This window comes from Thamnophis sirtalis, unplaced genomic scaffold (assembly GCF_051295495.1).
Source record: "Thamnophis sirtalis isolate CommonGarterSnake01/CBP01778 unplaced genomic scaffold, rThaSir2_p1.2 scaffold_6, whole genome shotgun sequence".
NCBI classification, from domain to species: Eukaryota; Metazoa; Chordata; class Lepidosauria; order Squamata; family Natricidae; genus Thamnophis; species Thamnophis sirtalis.
In genome coordinates this window covers 130,264,827-130,287,871 of record NW_028261386.1, presented here as the reverse complement: position 1 = coordinate 130,287,871, position 23,045 = coordinate 130,264,827, and the positions used below count along the sequence as shown (strand labels likewise).

General features: G+C 38.7%; 1 protein-coding gene across 1 annotated transcript in view; it reads left to right on the top strand.

Annotated features, from left to right (window-relative positions):
• SACK1B (scaffolding CK1 anchoring protein B) overlaps positions 1–23,045 on the top strand; it is a 45,421-nt gene that overhangs the window by 9,455 nt on the left and 12,921 nt on the right. Inside the window, exons 2-3 of the mRNA XM_087718952.1 lie at positions 7,176–7,679; positions 22,643–22,807. Coding sequence (XP_087575078.1) covers positions 7,236–7,679; positions 22,643–22,807 — 609 coding nt within the window. The 5' untranslated portion in view covers positions 7,176–7,235. The remainder of the gene's footprint in view (positions 1–7,175; positions 7,680–22,642; positions 22,808–23,045) is intronic.

Below are 23,045 nucleotides of genomic sequence, written 5' to 3'. Positions count from 1 at the left end.
AATGATACAAGCAGGTGCTATGTACTAGTAAAAGTAAAATGGACAGAAGTGTCAATTTGTGAGAAAGGGAGAGGGAATGTTAGATATCTTTTTAACCAACTTTTTTCTAGAATAAGTTATAAAGATGTAAAGTTATGGCAGATTCATTGAGACTGGAAAAAAAAATGCCAGTAGGTGGCTGTGTCCTTAAAACCCTATTAAATGAAAATGGCGGTACAGTGATAGTAAAATACATAAATTCTAAAATGTACAATTTAAACTGAATGAAATTGTGGAAGGAACGCACGAAATGTACCTGTAACCAATGGATACGCTTTCTACAAGATGTCATGAAAGATGGGGTATTTTTTGGTGTTTTCCTTTAATAGGAACAATAAAAACTTAAAAAAATAAACAATGGCATTTTTCTGGACTAGCTCAAGGGATTGGAAATGGAAAGCACAGTACGGTAGTGCTTCCCCTTTCTCCTGGGTCACTTCCTGTCAGTGGCGGTAGGCTTCTGCTTTGCCAAATGTCTCTCATTCGCGCCACTCTTAGCAATAGCAATAGCAGTTAGACTTATATACCGCTTCATAGGGCTTTCAGCCCTCTCTAAGCGGTTTACAGAGTCAGCATATCACCCCCAACAATCCGGGTCCTCATTTCACCCACCTCGGAAGGATGGAAGGCTGAGTCAACCTTGAGCCGGTGAGATTTGAACCGCTGAACTGCAGATAGCAGTCAGCTGAAGTGGCCTGCAGTACTGCACCACCCTAACCACTGCGCCACCTCGGCTCTTGTTTGAAGTGAAACTCTGGGGTGAAGTCATTTGTGAGCACTGGGTCAAATATCATCACTATGGCATGTATACAGTGTACATCTCTGCCCCTGATGCTATCTTGTTTCTTTCCCATTGTCTAGACAGGAATATGGATAACAAAGAACACATGTAGACTTAACTCTAATAAAACAATAGCAATAGCAATAGCAGTTAGACTTATATACCGCTTCATAGGGCTTTCAGCCCTCTCTAAGCGGTTTACAGAGTCAGCAAATTGCCCCCACAGTCTGGGTCCTCATTTCACCCACCTCGGAAGGATGGAAGGCTGAGTCAACCCTGAGCCGGTGAGATTTGAACAGCCGAACTGCAGAACTGCAGTCAGCTGAAGTAGCCTGCAGTGCTACACTCTAACCACTGCACCACCTCGGCTCAAAAACCAAGTGGCTGTGGGTTTTTTCCAAGGATATGGATCAGAGGATTCTCCCCGTGTGATTTTAAGTGAAGCTGCAGCTACTTGGAGCTGTTGTATCATTTGGAGCTCCTCTTGGCTTCATGGCTACTGTTTGACGTTTATAAGCAGGTAGATCTTTGCACAAATCCCATCTTGTGCAAGAGTTGTACTCACCTTTAGAATGGGAAGCTTTACTCATAGTCAGTCCTGCCATATATGAGCCGAGGTGGCGCAGTGGTTAGAGTGCAGCACTGCAGGCTACTTCAGCTGACTATTATCTGCAGTTCGGCTGTTCAAATCTCACCGGCTCAGGGTTGACTCAGCCTTCCATCCTTCCGAGGTGTTTAAAATGAGGACCCGGATTGTTGTTGGGGGCAATATGCTGACTCTGTAAACCGCTTAGAGAGGGCTGAAAGCCCTAGGAAGCGGTATATAAGTCTAACTGCTATTGCTATTGCTATAGTCAATTCCCAGGTGGACATTTGCAATGTAATTTACATGGAGCTACCTTTGAAGACTGGTATGTTTCAAGGTCCAATTCATGGTGTTGATTATCACCTAAAAAGCTCTAACGACATAGAGATAGATTGTTACAGGACTGTCTCTCTCTAGTTAGCGCTGCTTATTCCACAAAGTTGCACGTGGTCAGAGGAATCTCCTCTTTAAAGTTGTGTCCTATAATGGTCCAGTAGAGATAGGTCTTCTTTGTTCTTGTGTCTGCTTTGTGGAACTACCCCCCCCAATCATCAGTTACAATAATATTAAGTAACAACATCAATAATGTAGAAACAGTTATAAAATATAAAATTGAGGAACAAAGGTTAAGAACTGTTAATTGTGTATACGGGTAAAAACATGAATTAAAAGATTTAGTACAAAGTATGTGAAACCTGTTAATTCGTGTTTTTACTTGTATACCTTTAATACTTCATCTTTCAACATTTAAATTTTGGAGAATCTGTTAAAAGATACATATGCAGCTCTTGTCAGCAACTATTTCCACACTTTGAATAAGATTTTCTTTTTAAATTTCTTACTGGGGATATAGTTTATCAAAGCTATCGAGGATCCACTGTTTCCATTTTATAACATTTTGTGCTATTTTAAAATAACAGGATGGCAGGCATTGCTTTTAGTTGTAGAGATGCAACAATATAATATTGGTTTTGACCAGGATGAATAGAACATTCCATCATTTATGGAATTCAATTTCAAAGTTAGTGAAGATGCTATAAAAATTTGTTTAAACCTGCAAATAGCTTATTGTCTGAGAAATCTGTTTTAAGTTTTAGTTCAGCAAAACACTCTCTTTTGGAAATTTGCACATAGATTATTTTCCTCCATAGAAACATGTAGCAAAAACAGCAATTCTGAATACTTGTCTATGCAGATACACAATTTACTGATATATCTTAGTTGATCTAGCACCATCCAGATGTCTTGTCAAATTTTGCCATAATCCTTTGCTTTTGGATGAAATGATTGGACTCAAGCGAGTTGAAATTTGAAATACCTGGTTAGGCTGCTCATTCTTTGACTAAATGCTTTCAGTTTCTTTTTAGTGGCAAAAAATTTTTTTTCAGTCATACAAATCTTTCACAGTGTATACGTTTTGATTAAAGATAAACCTCAACTCTTAAATTGGTGTTTCAACCTATTAGCAGCTTACTGATTTAATATCTTCCAATGTGAGGGAGAGGAGTAATTCCTAAGGGTTGGTCTTTTAATTAACCGACATATGGAAGTGATTATAAGCTGATGGGGTATGCAAGCAGAAGGTCAGTAGTGGGAAAGAATAAAATAAGCACTCAGATTCTGTATACTGGGTTCACCGGCAAATGCGCGCACGACAAATGCGCGCCGACCAAACCACGGCGAGAAAACCGTGACGTTGAAATTGCGCCCACAACAGCGCACCAACAAAAGCGCGCCTTCAACAAACAACGCGAAAACAACATAATAACCCTAAACCTAACCCTGAGCCTAACCCTAACCCTAACGCTTACCTTAACCCTAATCGCGCTTTTGTGGGTGCGGTTTTGTCGGCGCGCTGTTGTGGGCGCGCTTTCGACGTCACGGTTTTGTCGGCGCACATTTGTCAGGTCACGGTATACTGGAGATAGGTTACATACCTATTTTTAAAGCCCAGTCTTCTCCTAGTTTGGGACTACAATATCTATGAAGAGCATGTTGGTTGAGGAATTTGGGACCTGTGATTTAAAGTCCAAAGGCATTTGGCGGGTTCAGGTTTGAAACCTGAACGCAGTGGTATAATATTTCCATATAAAGGTATGAAAAAGAAGAGCTTGAAGATGCATAGTTGGAATTTCACATGCCCATTTCAATAGATGTAATGTTAAGCAGCTACCAGGATAAACATATGCAACCAATTACAGCACCTAGCAGAACCTGTCTGGACTTGGAAGCTAAGCCAGATCGAGCTTGTTTAACATTTGGATGAGGGAACCACACAGAAATTCCACCATCGGTTGAAAGCTAAGCCAGATCAGGCCTGTCTAATACTTGTGCGAGGGAACCACAAGAAATTTCAGGACTATTAACTAGGCTATGAAGTTGAAAAAAAAAACATTTTTGAAGGAAGCAAGGGCAGACCACTTCTTAGGACAGTGGTTCCCAAACTTGGCAAGTTTAAGACTTGTGGACTTCAACTCCCTGGTGGCTGGAGAATTCTGGGAGTTGAAGTCCACAAGTCTTAAAGTTGCCAAGTTTGAGCTGGCTGGAGAATTCTGGGAGTTGAAGTCCACAAGTCTTAAAGTTGCCAAGTTTGGGAACCACTGTCTTAGGACATAACCAGCAAGACTCAAGCTCAAACTGACTGTCTTTACGATACAGAGACATTCTCCTTTCATAATTACAGGATTACTTGGCAGGGTTAAAGCACTGCTGCATTCACAGGCATCAGATGGTATTTCTATAATTGCAATTCATTGCATTCAAATGTGATTCTGTAACCAAGAACAGGCCACACAAGGATCATGTACAAATGTAGGATACCTTTATTAAGGAAAAGTAAATTCTCAGAATATGTGCTACATCTTCAAAATGGTCCTGAAATTCAGTGAATCATTTGACGATTCCTTTAAAAAAAATGATTTTGGATTATGCCACCAAAACAAATGGGCTATCTAAAACAGGGAGCTTGAAATTTTTCTGTTCTATTAATAGCAATAGCAGTTAGACTTATATACCGCTTCATAGGACTTTCAGCCCTCTAAGCGGTTTACAGAGTCAGCATATCGCCCCCACAGTCTGGGTCCTCATTTCACCCACCTCGGAAGGATGGAAGGCTGAGTCAACCTTGAGCCGGTGAGATTTGAACCGCCGAACTGCAGATAACAGTCAGCTGAAGTGGCCTGCAATACTGCACTCTAACCACTGCGCCACCTCGGCTCTCAAAATGCCCACACTCCCAATCAGTTAAACTCTATTTCTCTGTCCGACATGTAGGCCTGTTTTTGAAATGGAAGACGTGACTCAAGATCACTCAGAAGTATTTAGTATAGTCTGTTTGGTAATCATTGCTTCGATATTTAAAGTTGACCTGACTCAGAGCTCATCTGCATCTAATAACAGTGCTACTACTACTACTGGCTACTGGTTGGGATCAGACGTAGTTCAAAGCCATAGCTAGCTTAGTCATTATTTCCTAAACAACAGTTGTTTGGGTCTATATACTTTGGTAAGCCATAATTCATTGAATGTAAATTATTAGGTGCTTGGACAAAGCTAAACACATCTTTTTATGGCATATGACTTTAGAATTCTGCTGTAATGAGCTATGAGAAGGACCTTGGGAGACAGGGTGAAAAGCTGCAGCCTAGATGTACAAAAGATATCTCAGCCCACAGAAGGAAAGAGGGTGTGGGTAACACCTCAGAGAGGACCTTCCCTAGTTTTCCGGAAAATGTAAGTAAGAGAGGAGATAAGCTTGCAAAATTCTGTTACTAAAAACTTGCATTAATGTTAGCGATAGTATTCATGAATTGTGCTTCTCGTCTAGTCTACCTTGAAGAGTTGGCACCTGTTAGATTAAGATTTAGTTTATTTGTATGCCGCCCTTCTCCGGGAGGGACTCAGGGCGGCGAACAACTCAAAAGGGGAAAAGGGGATACAAACACAATACACGTAATTAAAATACACAAGGGTCATATAGCCATACAAGTCGAGAGGGGAGGGGAACTCATCAACCCCAGGCCTGCCGGCACAGCCAGGTTTTGACGGCTTTCCGGAAGGCCTGGAGAGAGGTGAGGGTCCAAATCTCCGCTCCGTTTTGTAGCCATTGCTAACCTTTGTGCTCCTCCAACCTAATCTAAGAGACTCGTATCTAGCCACTTGGACTGAATAGCTAGAAATAAATAGATACATTTTTGAACCATCATTGAGAGACTGCATACTTTGGTATAATAGTTGGTCGAGTGATTAAAGCATTAGGAGTATTAGGTATTTGCTGCACTGAGTTATTTACAAGAATAATAGAGGCAGAATATCAATAAATAAGTAAAAAAATAGATGTTTAATTTGCTGAGCTTACTGTCAACTACCAAATGGATATGTTGACACACGGGACATCCCGGGACACACGGGACATCCCAGCATGGGACACACATCACACGGGACACACGGGACATCCCGGCATGGCCAGGCCGACGGCATGGTGCAGAGTCCTGAGAAGCATGGCTGAAATCATCTGCACGGCTGCAGGGGTGAACCGCTGATGGGCGGCTGTGTTATGCTGCTGCTGGATGTCCCGTCGCCGCCGTTGCCTCCCTGTTCTTTGCGCCGGTCATGCACCTCTTTGCCTGCCGGTGCCACTCACAACCAGGAGTGCGACCTGCTGATGAGCGGCTGGCCAGTGCTCTCCTGATGTGTCCCGCCGCCATTGGATTCGCCAGCTTCGATGGTTGCTGCTCCATGCTTCCCACCTCCTGGCATGGTGAGCCCCGGATCGGGACTCAACAAGGGACCCTCAGCTGCGAAGTTGCCTGGTGCCGTGACAGGTTTGGGGTTGGCAAGAGTATGCAAGAAACATCTCCGGGCATCCCAAGAGATAGAACAAGAGTTGGCTGCCAATCAGCTCAGCTGATCCACGGGTCGCGATTAATAGCAATAGCAATAGCAGTTAGACTTATATACCGCTTCATAGGGCTTTCAGCCCTCTTTAAGCGGTTTACAGAGTCAGCATATTGCCCCCAACAACAATCCGGGTCCTCATTTTACCCACCTCGGAAGGATGGAAGGCTGAGTCAACCCTGAGCCGGTGAAATTTGAACAGCCGAACTGCAGAACTAGCAGTCAGCTGAAGTGGCCTGCAGTGCTGCATTTAACCACTGTGCCACCTCGGCTCCTTGATCATCTTCCTAATAGTTTCTTTTATTGTAAAAGATTAAGGGGCCCAGCTGTTATTAGCTGACTGGGGAATGGAAGGGCTGCTTCTTGTGTTGGCCATGCCCACCCTTTCACTAGGTCTTATGTTGGGGAAGATCTTCTAGTGCAGTGGTTCCCAAACTTGGCAACTTTAAGACTTGTGGACTTCAACTCCCAGAATTCTCCAGCTAGCTCTTCTGGCTGGAGAACTCTGGGAGTTGAAGTCCACAAGTCTTAAAGTTGCCAAGTTTGGGAAACACTGTTCTAGTGCATGCGCTCAAAAGCATCTTATTTTTGGGATAGATCTTATTTTCCAGGAAACAGTATTGAGAAGCACGAATAGGCTATTGCATAATATATGATCAATCATTGTACTGAAAACATTTTGTATGTCATCGTATTTGCCAAGCTAATTTAATTTCTAATCACTTTAAAACACGCTTAATAAAATATCCTATTCGTTAAAAAGTGATAAATCCAAACCCACATGATGTATTCATTCTAGTTTGAATAATATTGAACAAGCTTTACATTTGCTTGCAAAATTTTAACCGTTCTGAATTCTTCTTTTTCTTTTAGATATATTCCAAGTGTATGCATGGAGGTTTAAGAAGCCTTTGATCCAAAATAACTCTGAAAATGGAAAGCTCATCACTGCTGTCATCTTTGCATGATGAATGCAGATCCGACAACTACCTTGAGCCGCACTACAAGGAATGCTACAGACTTGCCATCGATGTGCTAATTGAAAGTGGTTCAGAGGCTTACCAAGAATTTCTTGCTAAGGAAAGATGTTCTGAGTTCCTGGCAGAAGATGAGATTAATTATATATTAAACACTGTTCAGAAAATCCCCCCAAACATGGTTTATGCTACTGACAACAGTGTTGATGATACCTCTTCCTCGGGAACATACTGGCCTATGGAATCCGATGTGGAAGCACCTAATCTTGACTTGGGTTGGCCTTACGTAATGCCTGGAATTTCTGGTTGTACAAATATTGAACTACTTTTCCACCCACCACGAATACAACCTTTTACAATAAAAGAAACTATTAGGAAGATGATCAAGGAAGCAAGAAAGGTAAATTCATTTCTTCTTTACATACATACATACATACATACATACATACATACATACATACATACATACAATATGTGTGTGTGTGTTTTATTTGTGCTGATAAATAAATAAAGGGAGACTAGTATAGATCTATTTCAAGCTATTTAGCTCTCATCAGCTAGCCATACCCTTACTGGGATTCGAACCTGGGCTATATTATATATTAGGCAGACGTCTTAGCCATTAGGCCACAGGCTCTGATCCGTTATCAGCTGAGCCAGGGAGAAAGGTATATATTTAAAGTCACAACCCCTGGTATGCCCCAATTATGGGAGGAAGCTAACTGTTTCCATTCTCTGTCAATCGGCTCATCACAAGAGTCCATCATGACAGAAACCCAATATTTTTACTGTTGCCTTTGTTATATTTGTGTGTGTGTGTGTGTGTGTGTGTGTGTGTGTGTATGTATGTATGTATGTATGTATGTATGTATGTGTATATATATATATATATATATATATATATATATATATATATATATATATATATATATATATATATATATATATATATATATATATATATATATATATATATATATATATATATATATATATATATATATATATCATGAATATATAACTTTGATTTTGAGTTATTATTCAACCGAAGATTATCAAAATTAAAAATGGGTTTTTTTTTAGTCTACTCAATTGCCCCATAATCTTTCAGGCAACTTAAAAATGTCTCTAAAAATTATGAGAATATAAATATCTTTCTCGGAAAGGTAAAAATGAAAGAAGTAGCAGGAAAAATAGAGATGAAGGAAGAATATTCTTAGTCAAACATACATTTTCTTTTTTCTTTTTTCTTTTTTAAAAAGCAACTGTGGAACTGGGAATGTGGCTGAAATAAGGGAGGGAGATCTAATCTTTTTTTCTGCTATGTGGCTAGTTACAGCTGTTGGTGTTTAAACTAAATAAAGTCCGCTGTATGGAGGAAATAACTAGAGCTTGACAACAGAAGTTGTTAAACTTAAGACCTAATAAACTAAATTGTTAATATTCGCTGAGCCTATCTCAGAGGGTTGACGTGTTGACCTAGTAAGGAAGGGATAAATAACAAGAAGGTCATCCAGATGAGCCTATCAAAGCATTCCAATCAAAATTAAAAAATGGTTTTTTTAGTCTACTCAATTGCCCCACAATCTTTCAGGCAACTTAAAAAATGTCTCTAAAAAATCCGAGAATATAAATATCTTCCTTGAAAAGGTAAAAATGAAAGAAGTAGCAGGAAAAATAGAGATGAAGGAAGAATATTCTTAGTCAAACATACATTTTCTTTTTAAAGCAACTGCGGAACTGGGAATGTGGCTGAAATAAGGGAGAGAGATCTAATCTTTTTTTTTCTGCTATGTGGCTAGTTACAGCTGTTGGTGTTTAAAGTAAATAAAGTCCGCTGTATGGAGGAAATAACTAGAGCTTGAAAACAGAAGTTGTTAAACTTAAGACCTAATGAACTAAATTGTTAATATTCACTGAGCCTATCTCAGAGGGTTGACATGTTGACCTAGTAGGAAGTGATAAATAACAAGAAGATCACCCAGATGTGCTTATCAAAGCATTCCAAGCAAAATTAAAAATGGTTTTTTTAGTCTACTCAATTGCCCCACAATCTTTCAGGCAACTTAAAAATGTCTCTCAAATTTCTGAGAATATAAATATCTTCCTCGAAAAGGTAAAAATGAAAGAAGTAGCAGGAAAAATAGAGATGAAGGAAGAATATTCTTAGTCAAACATACTTTTTTTTTTTAAAGCAACTGCGGAACTGGGAATGTGGCTGGAATAAGGGAGAGAGATCTAATCTTTTTTTCTGCTCTGTGGCTAGTTACAGCTGTTGGTGTTTAAACTAAATAAAGTCCGCTGTATGGAGGAAATAACTAGAGCTTGAAAACAGAAGTTGTTAAACTTAAGACCTAATGAACTAAATTGTTAATATTCACTGAGCCTATCTCAGAGGGTTGACGTGTTGACCTAGTAAGGAAGGGATAAATAACAAGAAGGGTCATCCAGATGAGCTTATCAAAGCATTCCAATAGCATGCTGTAATCTAGACCTTGTCTATCATGTTTTGGAGTGTAGTAGTCCCAAGGATATATAAAACTGATTCTGCTTTGCTCAGAGCTGCCCAACAAGTTTGTAGGTCTCCAGTTTACACTGTATTGTTCATATGCCCAATAAAAATATGTTGTATCTTCGAGGTGATTCAGTTTCTTTAGGTGAGCCAGGTTTTAACAACGACTGTTGCTTCCCCCATTTGCCTCAAATGTAATACTTTAAACATTGGGGCACATGTTTCCTTCTATATTGTTTTATATGCATGTATTTAATTTAATTTAAAACCTGCCAAGAAATCTCCATTTGTTTCAGTGAAGAAAATCGAATTTACAGGGGGTTTATTTGCATATGGTACATAGATTTTTCATGGAAAATAAATGGTAACTTTGTGAGTGCCTTTTTTTTCCTCACATGGAACTCTTGATTGAATCATTAATATTATTTAGCGCCATGCAATTTAAAACAACAGTTGCGTCAGTGCAATTATTTTGGATAATTGTTAGCAAAGGACAGACATGGCACAGCTCAAAAGTTGGCTCAGTATATGCCAGACATCACAACACAGAGTGGCAAAAGTAATTTGATATGGCATTATCATAGATCATTTTGACTATGTAGATGAATTGAGCTAATTAAAAAAAATTATTGATCAGCTTTCAGACATTTATGTGAGTCTGGTATTACAAGACCCAACCAATTATCTTATATTCTGATTTATAGCTCTTTGGAGTTCTAAGTTAGTGAATGCTGTATAAATAAAATGTGTGCTTTTTCTGATCTTTTATTGCCAGAGAGTTTACAAATGAGAGAAATTTCATTGGTGTAACCAAGTTAATAGAATGAGGACAATGCTGTATAATTGTTAATCTTGTTCAGTAATTTTACTCTATATTCTTCATTCTCACTTCCTTGCAGAATTTTGAGGACTTAATAATGCCCTGATATTTATAATTAGCATTTATAAAGTTAATATTTTATATGTGCATTACTTATTTTATTTAAAACATTTAAAACATCCTAATAGAATAGGGTTATTGTTTGTAATGGAAGACATGGTAGAAATCTGAATTTTAGGAAATATGTGTTCCCTTGGGTAGCTGTGTTGAAAATACATTTAAGGAGAATTTGAAAACATTACACTAATTGTATGCCATCTGTGGCTATGAAAGTATTGACTGATTCTAAAATAAGTGGGAGATATTTGACATAAAAGAAGAACAGTATATTCAAAAAAAATTACACAAGTGGAGTTTTATCCAGTCGTGCTTCCTGATAAAAAGCATAATTGTCAGTGATATGAAGATCAAGCCTAACAAGAAGATGATACTTGACAGTTGTTGCAAAAGAAAGCAAAGTGATAGGCACCTTGCAAATCCAAAACAACTGGCGCACCACTTGAACTTAATTGTCATTGACAAATTCACCATCAGTCAATTGCAAAAGGCAGCTTAACTCGGAACATCCTACAACAATACCTGTAACATCATCCAACATTCACACCTTATCCAAATCCTTAGGAAGGGCTGGATATGTGGACAAAAATGCCATATCCAGTTTGAACATCTGACTGACTGTGCAATGAACCATAAAGACCCCCTGGAAAGTCCATTTGACGCTTGGCGGTCAATATTGACCATTATGAGAACCTTGCTCTATAGCCTGTTTTCCTCATTTTAAATAACCAGAACATGGTTATAAACCAGTAGTTCCATTACTATGTAATATGACACTCTTCCCTTTGCTAGAAGTTTAGCTTGTTCATGCTCATGTGCTTTTCTAACATGACCCAACAATTGCGCGATAGACATATGCGTGCCGACAAAATAGCGCCGATTAAAACGCGACGTCAAAATCGTCCCGACAAATTTGCGACGATAAAATCACGACGACAAAAGCACAATGACAAGCACAATAAAATCGAAAAAATTACGGTTGGGGTTAGGGTTAGGGTAGCAATAGCAATAGCAGTTAGACTTATATACCGCTTCATAGGGCTTTCAGCCCTCTCTAAGCGGTTTACAGAGTCAGCATATCGCCCCCACAGTCTGGGTCCTCATTTTACCCACCTCGGAAGGATGGAAGGCTGAGTCAACCTTGAGCCGGTGAGATTTGAACCGCTGAACTGCAGATAACAGTCAGCTGAAGTGGCCTGCAGTAGTGCACCCTAACCACTGCGCCACCTCGGCTCTTGGGTTACTCACTGGCACGATTTTGTCATCGCGCATTTGTCGAAAATCAATTAGCAATTTTGACAGCGCTCACTTGTCCGTCACGGTTTTGTTGGCGCGCATATGTCTATCGCGCATTTGTCGGTGAACCCTTTTCTAATATTTCATAGTCCACTCCATCATCAGGTGTTGTAAGTCGGAACACCTGGAAAAATAAAATTGGCAGTGAAATGTGATCACAGCCAGTTTTACTTTTCCAGCTGTTCATAAATGAGATCTTTACGTTACATCCCGTTTATGCATAAAACAGGCAAGTAAGGTAGCTGGGTGGTTACATGGATTGCTATTGAACTGAACTATTATATGACAAAATCTCTTAGGTACTAATTAGAATGGAACTAAATTTAATCCAAGTTCAGCAGTCCTTGCTTTTGGCCATCACATGAACGGTTTAAAGATTTTTAACCACTGGCACAACTGGGGCCAATTCTACAAACATGTGACATTAAATTTGTGTTTACATTTAACACACATGCTTTATTTGAAACACAATGTATAACTGAGAGTTTTTAATTCTATAGTTGCATCGTTCTGACGCACACAAAAATCTTTTTAAAATTGTTCTTGTTATTAGACAGGAATGACCAACCTGGAATCCACAGATTAAAGGCAATCCCCAACATCTCGACATCAATCACACAATGAAATTTAGCTAAATTTGGTAGTGATTTTCAATAGGAAAATATTGAAATAAGGCAGGAAATATAAGGCCTCACAATAAAATGTTCCATTCCCACGTTTAAAATTTTCGAAAGCACAAAAGAACTGATTTGGGAGAGTTAATGGGAATGCTAATCTAGTGCTGTGTTAGGAAGAATCATCCTACTGTTACTAGGATGCTGTATTTTTTTTTTTTGAAGTAGCGCATGATATATTAAAAGACATTTTAAATATTTTAATTAAACTGGTCACATGTCATGGTTCCCATGAAGTACTTCTACCACTAGGCTCACAGATTAGAGACATCTATGTTTCAGTTTAACATTGAATAATATGTTTGTCTTGTTTTTAGAGCATTTAGATTTGAAAAATTTTAATGGATCTAAACCATGGATCTTCTGTGTTTTGGTGGTCGGTGGCTACATGTGGATTTTTAGGCATGGAAGCACTGATACACAGTACCAATCACAAGCAAATGAAATATTTATAATTGCAACAAAATCCCATTTTTAAAAAAGAAAGACGCATCAGTGAAGCTAGAAATACATTTCTTTGTAAATGTGTTTTTATTTTCCATTTTCATTTTCGTACAGTCACATATATACTGTGCACAACTGGGGCCATATAACATTAAACAATAAACACAGCCATTCCTCTTGTCAATAATACCCCCAAAATAGAAACCCAATGTGCCTCTTCGACCCTCCATACACCCTTTCTTTTGCCCCCCTCCAACTTTCCATCTTCCCTCCATCATTCCCCTCTACCCTACTTCCCCTCCCCCTCTACCACTCCTTAGAAATACATTTCTTTAAGGCCTACTGCTTCTTGCCATGAAGACACAAGTCTCTCTTTTTTACCAGTTTTAAATAAATTATTCTAAAAACAATTCTTCTAAATGTATTTCTTCCAAATAGAAATAACACATGCAAATAATTTTCTCTCAAACCCACAAAATTCTTTTCTCAAACTACATACTATCTTCTGCACCAATGTCTTCTAAAATGATTTTCCACTCATTTCTTCCCTGTGATGAAATAACCAGCTCTCTTCCTCTCTTTTTAGATTTCTCAATTTCCTAACTCTTCCCTTCTCTTCCTTCTTCCTTCTTTAAGTCAAGGGATTTCTACACACTTTTTTTTATCTCCAGTTGAATATGTTTCTCAAAGTGCAAAGGAATTGTTTTTGTATCTATGAGAGACTGTTTGTGCATGTGAATGGCGTGTCAAATTTAGGGTACTTTATGACATGACTAATGTTTTATAAAGCATAATGGTGTTCTTAAGGGTTCCTGTGAAAGTAAATTAATTTTTTGTACAGTTTTGGAAAGTTCACCTTGCAATAAATTTCAAAGCCTACAGATGGAATAATGAAATGCAGCCTAAAGTGAAAAAGAGAATGTATATGCTTCTAAATTTCTCTTAATTCCTTACCACTTATCATTAGCATCATCTTCATTATCTTCTAAGTTTTCACAATGTGAAAATTGGATTCACTCCACTTTCTTCAACAGCTTCAATAGAAATGAAATGCAATCGTTTTAATTAACCTTTGGGAGATGCTGTTTATGAAATTTAAATTGCTGGAGTCTTTGGAAAGAAAATCAGTGACGATTTAAAGAAATGAACTCATTCTGTTCTTTCGTTATGGTCTGGAGCCTCAATCTTTTGTTTTATATATGGACTAATTCTGTATAATATTTAATGGCGCCTTGCAATTTTGAATCACAGCTTTCTTTTTTAAAGATAACTCAGGCCTCTGACACGGAATGAATAAAAAACTTAAATGCATCCTGAAAGACTGTATAAAGCCATGTGTTAATGCTGAGTTATAGCAATAGCAATAGCAATTAGACTTATATACTGCTTCATAGGGCTTTCAGCCCTCTCTAAGCAGTTTACAGAGTCAGCATATTGCCCCCAACAACAATCCGGGTCCTCATTTTACCCACCTCAGAAGGATGGAAGGCTGAGTCAACCCTGAGCCGGTAAGATTTGAACCGCCGAACTGCCGAACTAGCAGTCAGCTGAAGTGGCCTGCAGTACTGCACTCTACCCACTGCACCACCTCCGCTCTATACTTAAAAATGACATGCTTCTAAGTTGTAGGAATCAATTTTCTAGTGGAGGTGTTCTTTTTTATTTTTGATAAATACTGTAGCTTGCCTTTACTATAATCTCTCTTTTTTTTACATACATACGGTATGTATGTAAATGAAGTGAATGATATTAAAAGATTTTATGCATACTGAATGTGTTCATTTTCAAAAGACTTAGGATTTCCTCTTTTTGTGGGTCAATTTTATGAGACAGTTAAGTTCCCATAGAGAGTGAATTAGGAAAAAACTAGAAATTATTCAGCATTTCTCTCCAAAACTGTTTGCTCTAAGAGACACATCTTTGTTGTAAATGTGTTGTGTGAGGGATAGACACAGGAGCCATGGAATCAGAGAGTAAGATGTTTATTAGTAGGTGACAAGTGATTCAGAATGTGTTACAACTGTCACAGTATTTATACTCTCAGGTACCAACTGTCATTTAACTGTCATTACAACCACCAATCACAGGCTGTGCTTTGCCCGACCAATTAGAACGCAGCACAGGCTGTTGCTGGGCTATAACAATCTTGTTTAACAATACAAAATACTTTGCTTAGGGAATATTATATCTCCCTCTCCACCCAGGTAACTAACATGTTGTTCAGGATAGATAAGAGGTTTTGAAAGCAGTGTTTGCAACAATCTCAGACAGAATGGCAGTAGACGGTCTTGGATTTCTGTGCCATATTATGGGATTCTCCAGTCTACCATTGTTCCCGGGTGATCAGGTGGTAGAGGTGGCCAAGAATGCCATTGCTGATTTTCAGCTTCGGTGCCAACTGTCTGACTTTCTAGTCAAGTGGATCATCTCCTGAAGTAGTAATCACACCATGGTTATTGTAACACAGTATGTTGTTGTTTTGCTCTTCAAAACTGTTTGCAAATTGCAAACAGATTAGCTTTTAATTTGTTTTAATGCTTTAACAGCTTGCTTTGCATCTAAAGAGCCACTTTCTACTCTGTGAGAATACCAGAGCTCCAGTAAGATGTAGTGCTTTCTGCTTCCTAGAGGGAAAGGGAGAAGGTGTGTTGAATTTCAGCAACCTGAAGAATTCTTCTATAATGTCTTAAAGACAAGATGAAGTGAAATGCAACATCTTTAGTTGGTTTCAACCATTTTATTTTCAATGCAGATCAAGTGAGTCACAGCATTCTGATCCTTTACATGAAAGAGAAGTATCTTCAATTTTTCACATTTAGCACAGGATGCTTGAATTTCTTACAGGCAATTACAGGTAGTTCTCGACTTACGATCGTAACTGAGCCCAAAAATCTATGTGGTTAAGTGAGTTTTGTCCCATTTTACGACATTTCTTGCCACCGCTAAGTGAATCACTGCAGTTGTGAAGTTAGTAACCTGCTTGTGAAGTGAATCTGGCTTCCCCGTGGACTTTGTTTGCCAGAAGGTCGCAAAAAGGGGATCACATGACCCTTTTGCAGACACTGCAACGGTCATAAATATGAGTCAGTTGCCCAGCGTCTGAATTTTGATCACATGATCATGGGGAAGCTGCAAAGGGCGTAACTGTCAAAAACACAAGTCACTTTTTTCAATGCTGTTGTAACTTTGAATGGTCACTAAGTGAAACATTGTAAGCCGAGGACTATCTGTACAGCCAAGATGTCACACGGCACATTCACTTTTTGTTTTTCTTTCTCCATTTTTTAAATTTTCTGCGAAAAAGGAACTTTTACTATAGGATTCCTAATGGAACCCATTGGAGTGACTGAAAAAAGGGGGTAGGATAGGATAGCAATAGCAATAGCAATAGCAGTTAGACTTATATACCGCTTCATAGGGCTTTCAGCCCTCTCTAAGCGGTTTACAGAGTCAGCATATTGCCCCCACAGTCTGGGTCCTCATTTTACCCACCTCGGAAGGATGGAAGGCTGAGTCAACCTTGAGCCGGTGAGATTTGAACCGCTGAACTGCAGATAACAGTCAGCTGAAGTGGCCTGCAGTACTGCACTCTAACCACTGTGCCACCTAGTATAGGATAGGATAGGATAGGATGGTAAGAGAAGAGAAGAGCTGAGGTGGCGCAGTGGTTAGGGTGCAGCACTGCAGGCTACTTCAGCTGACTGCAGTTCAGCAGTTCGGCTGTTCAAATCCCACCAGGCTCAAGGTTGACTCAGCCTTTCATCCTTCCGAGGTGGGTAAAATGAGGACCCGGATTGTTGTTGGGGGCGATATGCTGACTCTGTAAACCGCTTAGAGAGGGCTGAAAGCCCTATGAAGCGGTATATAAGTCTAACTGCTATTGCTATTGGTAAAAACCCAACAAACATTCCACAATGCATTTACGAGTTAATCCTCATACTGAAAAGCCAGGTGCTGTTTTCGTTCCTTCGTCATTTCAAGTATTATCTTGTTTCCCAAGGATAGTTAAAAGCACAAAGTTAGCAGCTTAACAGTTTTGACTCATGGCTGATATTGAGTGATCAGTGAATACTGATTCAATCCCTGTGAATTACTTGGGTTTGTCTTATTAGCACTTTAATTTTCTTTATTACTCATCTTTTGTGTGACTATATGTGCCTTCAAGTCAATCTTGACTCCGGGCGACTGCCTGGACAAGCCTCTTAATTTTCTTGGCTTAGTGAGAGTGACTGGCCCAAAGTTACCCAGCTGGCTTGATGCGTAAGGTAGGATTAGCATTTAAGGTCTCCTGGTTTTTAGTCTGGCGTCTTTACTCACTATACTAAGCTGGCTTTCTGAAATTGATATAAAGCAGACAACTTCCCAAGGACAGCTATAGCAATAGCAGTTAGACTTATATACCGCTTCATAGGGCTTTCAGCCCTCTCTAAGCGGTTTACAGAGTCAGCATATTGCCCCCAACAACAATCCGGGTCCTCATTTTATCCACCTCGGAAGGATGGAAGGCTGAGTCAACCTTGAGCCGGTGAGATTTGAACAGCCGAACTGCAGAACTGCACTCAGCTGAAGTAGCCTGCAGTGCTGCATTTAACCACTGCGCCACCTTGGCTATTGCTACCATGTAACTGAGCAAAAAATAAAAGTCCTGCCATATTTGAAAGCTTTGTGATTAATGTGCTTTTTGGATGATTGTGCTGATCATGTGATAAAAATTCATCTTTCCTAGATCCCACATACATAATCTTTCTTTATAAAGTTCCTTTGAAGCTTTAAAATATATTCTGTGATGATGCCATAAATGCACCACTATAGAATATTCACTTATAATTTATGAATAAAACAGACCATTTACGTACACCTGAGTAGAACTTTACACACCAGAATATAATTCTGCCACCACAGTTTTAAAAATGTAACTCAGTAATTGTACTTTAATTATCTTTTTTTCTGACAGATTATATAGTTGTTTGTGCTAATAGAAATCAACATTTGAAGAACCTTCATAAAACATATGATAGTTTTTGGAGACTGCTATTTTGGGGGGGTGGGAAGGTATTTTATTGGCTCAAATTTAAATCTGTGAGACAGCAGATTCATTTCCCATTAAATATTTTTTTCCTGTTTTTCTATTCGAATATTTTCCTTTTGGGTTCCATTTCCTTTTCTGAGTTCCATTATCATTATCATGCAATGCTTAACTGAGAGACCGCCTCCTGCCAATTACCTCCCAAAGACCGATTCGATCGCACCGACTTGGCCTCCTCCGGACTCCATTTGCCAGCCAATGCCATCTGGCTACTACCCGGGGGAGGGCCTTCTCTGTTGCAGCTCCAGCCCTCTGGAACGACCTCCCCGTGGAGATCCGGACCCTTACTACCCTCCCGGCCTTCCGTAAAACTACTAAGTTCTGGCTGTTCCGGCAGGCCTGGGGCTGTTGAAGTATCCAGCCCCACTTTAATTGTGAATGTTGTTGTATTTTAAATTTTGTATTGTCTTATTTATCCCCCTTCCCTTTTTATTGTAAGCCGCCCGGAGTCCTTCGGGAGTGGGCGGCATACAAAACCAATAAAACTAAACTAAAACTAACTAACTAAACTTATTTTCATAATCAACTTATTAAAGTTATAGCTGATCTAATCACAGTTAAATGATGTATGTCCCAATACATAGAAATTGGATTAAAAGCAACAACAGCAATAAAATAAAATACTGAGTTCTAATCTATGTATCTTCTGGTTCACCGACAAATGCGCGCTAGACAAATGCGCGCTAGACAAATGCGCATGGACAGATGCGCGCTGACAAAGCCGTGGTGTCAAAATCACACCGACAAATGCACGCCGACAAAAGCGCGCCATCAACAAACAATATAGTGGGACACAAAAACAACGTTATAACCCTAACCCTAATCGCGCTTTTGTCGGCGCGCTTTTGTCGGCGCAATTTTGACGTTGCAGTTTTGTCGCCGCGCTTTTGTCAGCGCGCAATTGTCAGGTCACGGTATCTTCTTATTTATTCACTTTTTTATTTATTTAACTTATATGGTGTCTATCCTGCTGGGGTGCTTGCAGTCACTTAGTCAAAACACTATGTGAATATATCAAAACAATAGAAACATTAAATTTAAATTAAAAATGGCCAAAATTGAAAAGAAGGGAGCGAAATGTGCATGGGGAGGTAGATGCAGATCTCCCCTTAAGGGGCACAATGTTTGTCTATTAAAATATAAAATCAAAATCAAAACAACAGAAACATGCACAGGGGTCTCCAAACATTCTGGCTGGGGAATTCTGGGAGTTAAAATCCACAAGTCTTAAAAGTTGTCAAGTTTGGAGCCCTCCTGAATTGGCAACATGCGGCCTTTCAAAATAGTAAGTTAATGTTAATGTTTAATAAATTTATATACCGCCCAATCCCGAAGGACTCCGGGCGGCTTACATAAAAAACAATTTAAAAGAATACTATTTTTTTTATTAAAAAAAAATAGAGAGACAAGGTAAGTTAAAAAGACACAACATGCACTCAACCTTAGTGGGGCTGGACCTCATTCAAGAGGTCAACAGCCTCAGGCCTTCCAGAAAAGCCAGGTCTTAATAGACTTTCGGAAGGCTGCAAGAGTGGGGAGGGTCCGGATCTCTGGGGGTAGATCGTTCAATAGGGCCAGGGCAGCTACAGAGAAGGCCCTCCCCTGAGGAGCCGCCAAATGACATTGTCTAGTCGACGGCACCCAGAGAAGGCCCATCCTGTGAGATCTTATCGGACGCTGGGAGGTATGTGGCAGAAGACGGTCCCGTAGATATCCAGGCCCTAAGCCATGTAGGGCTTTAAAGGTAATAACCAGCACCTTGAAGCGCGTTCGGAGACTGATCGGGAGCTAGTGCAGCTCGCGGAGGATAGGTGTAACATGGGTGTATCTTGGTACGAATGCTGGCTGGGGAATTCTGGGAATTGAAGTCCAGACATCTTCAAGTTGCCAAGGTTGAGAAACACTGTGTTAATCTAAAGAGCCTTCGGATACTTTGAAACGAACAATTATAGTAATGTTACTCTTTTAAGAATCTATAACATTCTTAGTAACTAAGTATATTGTCCTTGTCATCTGGCTAAGCTTATACTGCAATCCATGTACATGAACATCAGTTGGCTGCTAAATTAATGATAACAAAGCTAAGTGCTCGAAAGAATTAATTCTATTGAATTAAAAAAGTACACTTGATGTTTTCATGCAAGAATTCAGAAATCATCTCACAGTCGTTCTCCTGTGATTATTTAAGGAAAAAAGTGATTATTTAATAAAAGGGCAATCCCTTATGGCCCATTTAAAGTTGGTCGTGGCAGATATTTAAACAGGTTTTAAAGACTCATTTATTTCAGTTGCACCTTTTATGAATTAGATATTTTATATTTGCACTTTTAAAATTAATGAGCCATAGGAACAGTTGGTATTTTATTTGTATGTCTTTTAACTGCTCTAAACTTCAGATTGTTTGATTTGTTAAGAGAACCAAACTTTGGCTTGATTCTTGACAGGCACCTTATAATATCTAATGAGGATGTTATATTAAGATAGTATAATGCAACTTAGATAAAACAGAAATGGTTCCTTTAGAGATGACATTTTGATGAAATAACAGATTGAGACATGATTGCATTATATAACTTTCTGTTAAAGCATTGGAGATCACACTATGTCAGGTTGAGGGCCATTGTCCATTATTAGCTAAAAAGAAGATTCGTGCTTTGTTATTTACAGATGATAATGTTCTTCTTTCACCTATTAAATTGGACCTGAAATATTATATTGGCAAGAAAATGTACTGCAAATTAACGATGATAAAACTAAGATTTTGTTTTTTGAGGGGGGGAAAAGTAAAGAAGTTTATTTAGAAAATTCAAGATCATATAATAACACAAGTAGAAAATTTTACTTATCTGGGCATTTTATTTAACCTTGCTCTAACTTGGCAAATAGCATTGTAAGGCAGAACATTTGAAAGCAGAAATCTACTACGATGGCCTTGCTTCAGTATTTTTACTCAAAAGAAGGGAAATTGTTCCTGCAGCAATAAACATTTTAAATGCCAGAATGATGTCTCAAATTTTATATGGAGTTCACATGTACTAATACCATAGCACAGCTGCAGGTGAATTTTTAAATTTATTTTTTTAAGTGACCCAAGCCGTGATCCGAATTCTGTTAATCTCATGGAAACTGGGCAGTACCATTTGATAACAAAGGTTTGGTGAAGCACTGCTGAGTTTTGATTACAAGTAATATGTTTCTAAGAACAAGGAAGGATTGCTTCAGGAAATCCCACATGAATTCTTTGTAGGTTTATGGTTTAAACAGGTGACTGAAACAATTAGTCATTGGCATTGTTCCTTAATATTTATTCTCCAGGGTATGTCATCAGCGATTCATAGTATCAGACAAAGACTATGAGATAATTCAGGACAGGAATTAATGGACAAAGTCAAAATATTGTGTACACCTGCAACATTTGGAATTAATCATATGATATATTTTTCAACTCCCTAAATATTTGAATAGCTTATATTTAAGTAAATACAGAATAGCTTTTTCAAAACCAGATTAAACGTGTCACCATCAAATAGGCTATGTAGTAGATATCAAAAAATTTTTACTTCTCCAAGATTTTATCCCTGGAATGGTACTGATCCTGGAACAGTGGCTCATATTTTGTTGCATTGTGAATTTTATAAGATTCTTAAGCAAAATGTTGTCTGGCTTATTTTAAAATCAAAACTAGGAAAAGATTCTTTGGGGTATATAAAAAGTGTTCTTGCAAATGAAAATCCTAAGATTACAGTGGCAACAGCCAGATTTTAACCATAAAACAAGGCTTTTAGTAACAAATCAATGAGCTCAAGTTTAATATGTCTGTTATATAATATCTATTAAATATTTTACTTGATAAACAGTGTTTTATCCACTGCCGAGTTTCGACTTTTTGGCCATAAATAAAATTGGTTATTTTATTATGCTCTTTTATTTAAATTTTATCATAGTTTTTTGTTGCTTATTTTTGCTTGAAGTGCCTAAAGATTATTTACAGGTATATATAGCAATAGCAGTTAGACTTATATACCGCTTCATAGGGCTTTCAGCCCTTTCTAAACAGTTTACAGAGTAAGCATAATGCCCCCACAGTCCGGCTCCTCATTTCACCCACCTCGGAAGGATGGAAGGCTGAGTCAACCTTGAGCCGGTGAGATTAGAACCGCTGAATTGCAGATAACAGTCAGCTAAAGTGGCCTGCAGTACTGCACCCTAACCACTGCGCCACCTCGGCTCTCTAATATGTAAGGCTTCATATTAATAAATAGTATCATCCTCTATGCATTATAAATAGAGTCACCCTGTGTGCAGTATCAGAATGGTGTATTACAAGAAGCTGTAATATTTTAAAATATTTTAAATATTTTAGTTATGGTTAACATGCAAAGAGGTACAATTCTCTCTTTCTTCCCTCATCTAGGTTATTGCCATAGTTATGGATATATTTACAGATGTAGATATTTTCAAAGAAATTGTGGAAGCATCCACCAGAGGAGTTTCAGTCTATCTTCTGCTTGACGAATCAAACTTCAGTCATTTTCTTAAGATGACGGAAAAACAAGGTTGCCAAGTGCAAAGGCTCAGGGTAAGTGTAATGTTTCATGTATCGGGAATTCAAACGAATGAATGAAAATTTTACATTCTCTTGCTTTATAATGTAGAGTTTACTAGAATGTCAAAGATGCACATTTCATGTTTACACTGTAATTACAAACTCCAGCTCAAAACACTTATGAAATAGTTTCATTTTTTCCCCCTCAACCAGTAAATATTTCCTTCTCCCATCATTTCTTTCTTCCACTCTGAATCCAATTTCCTCACTT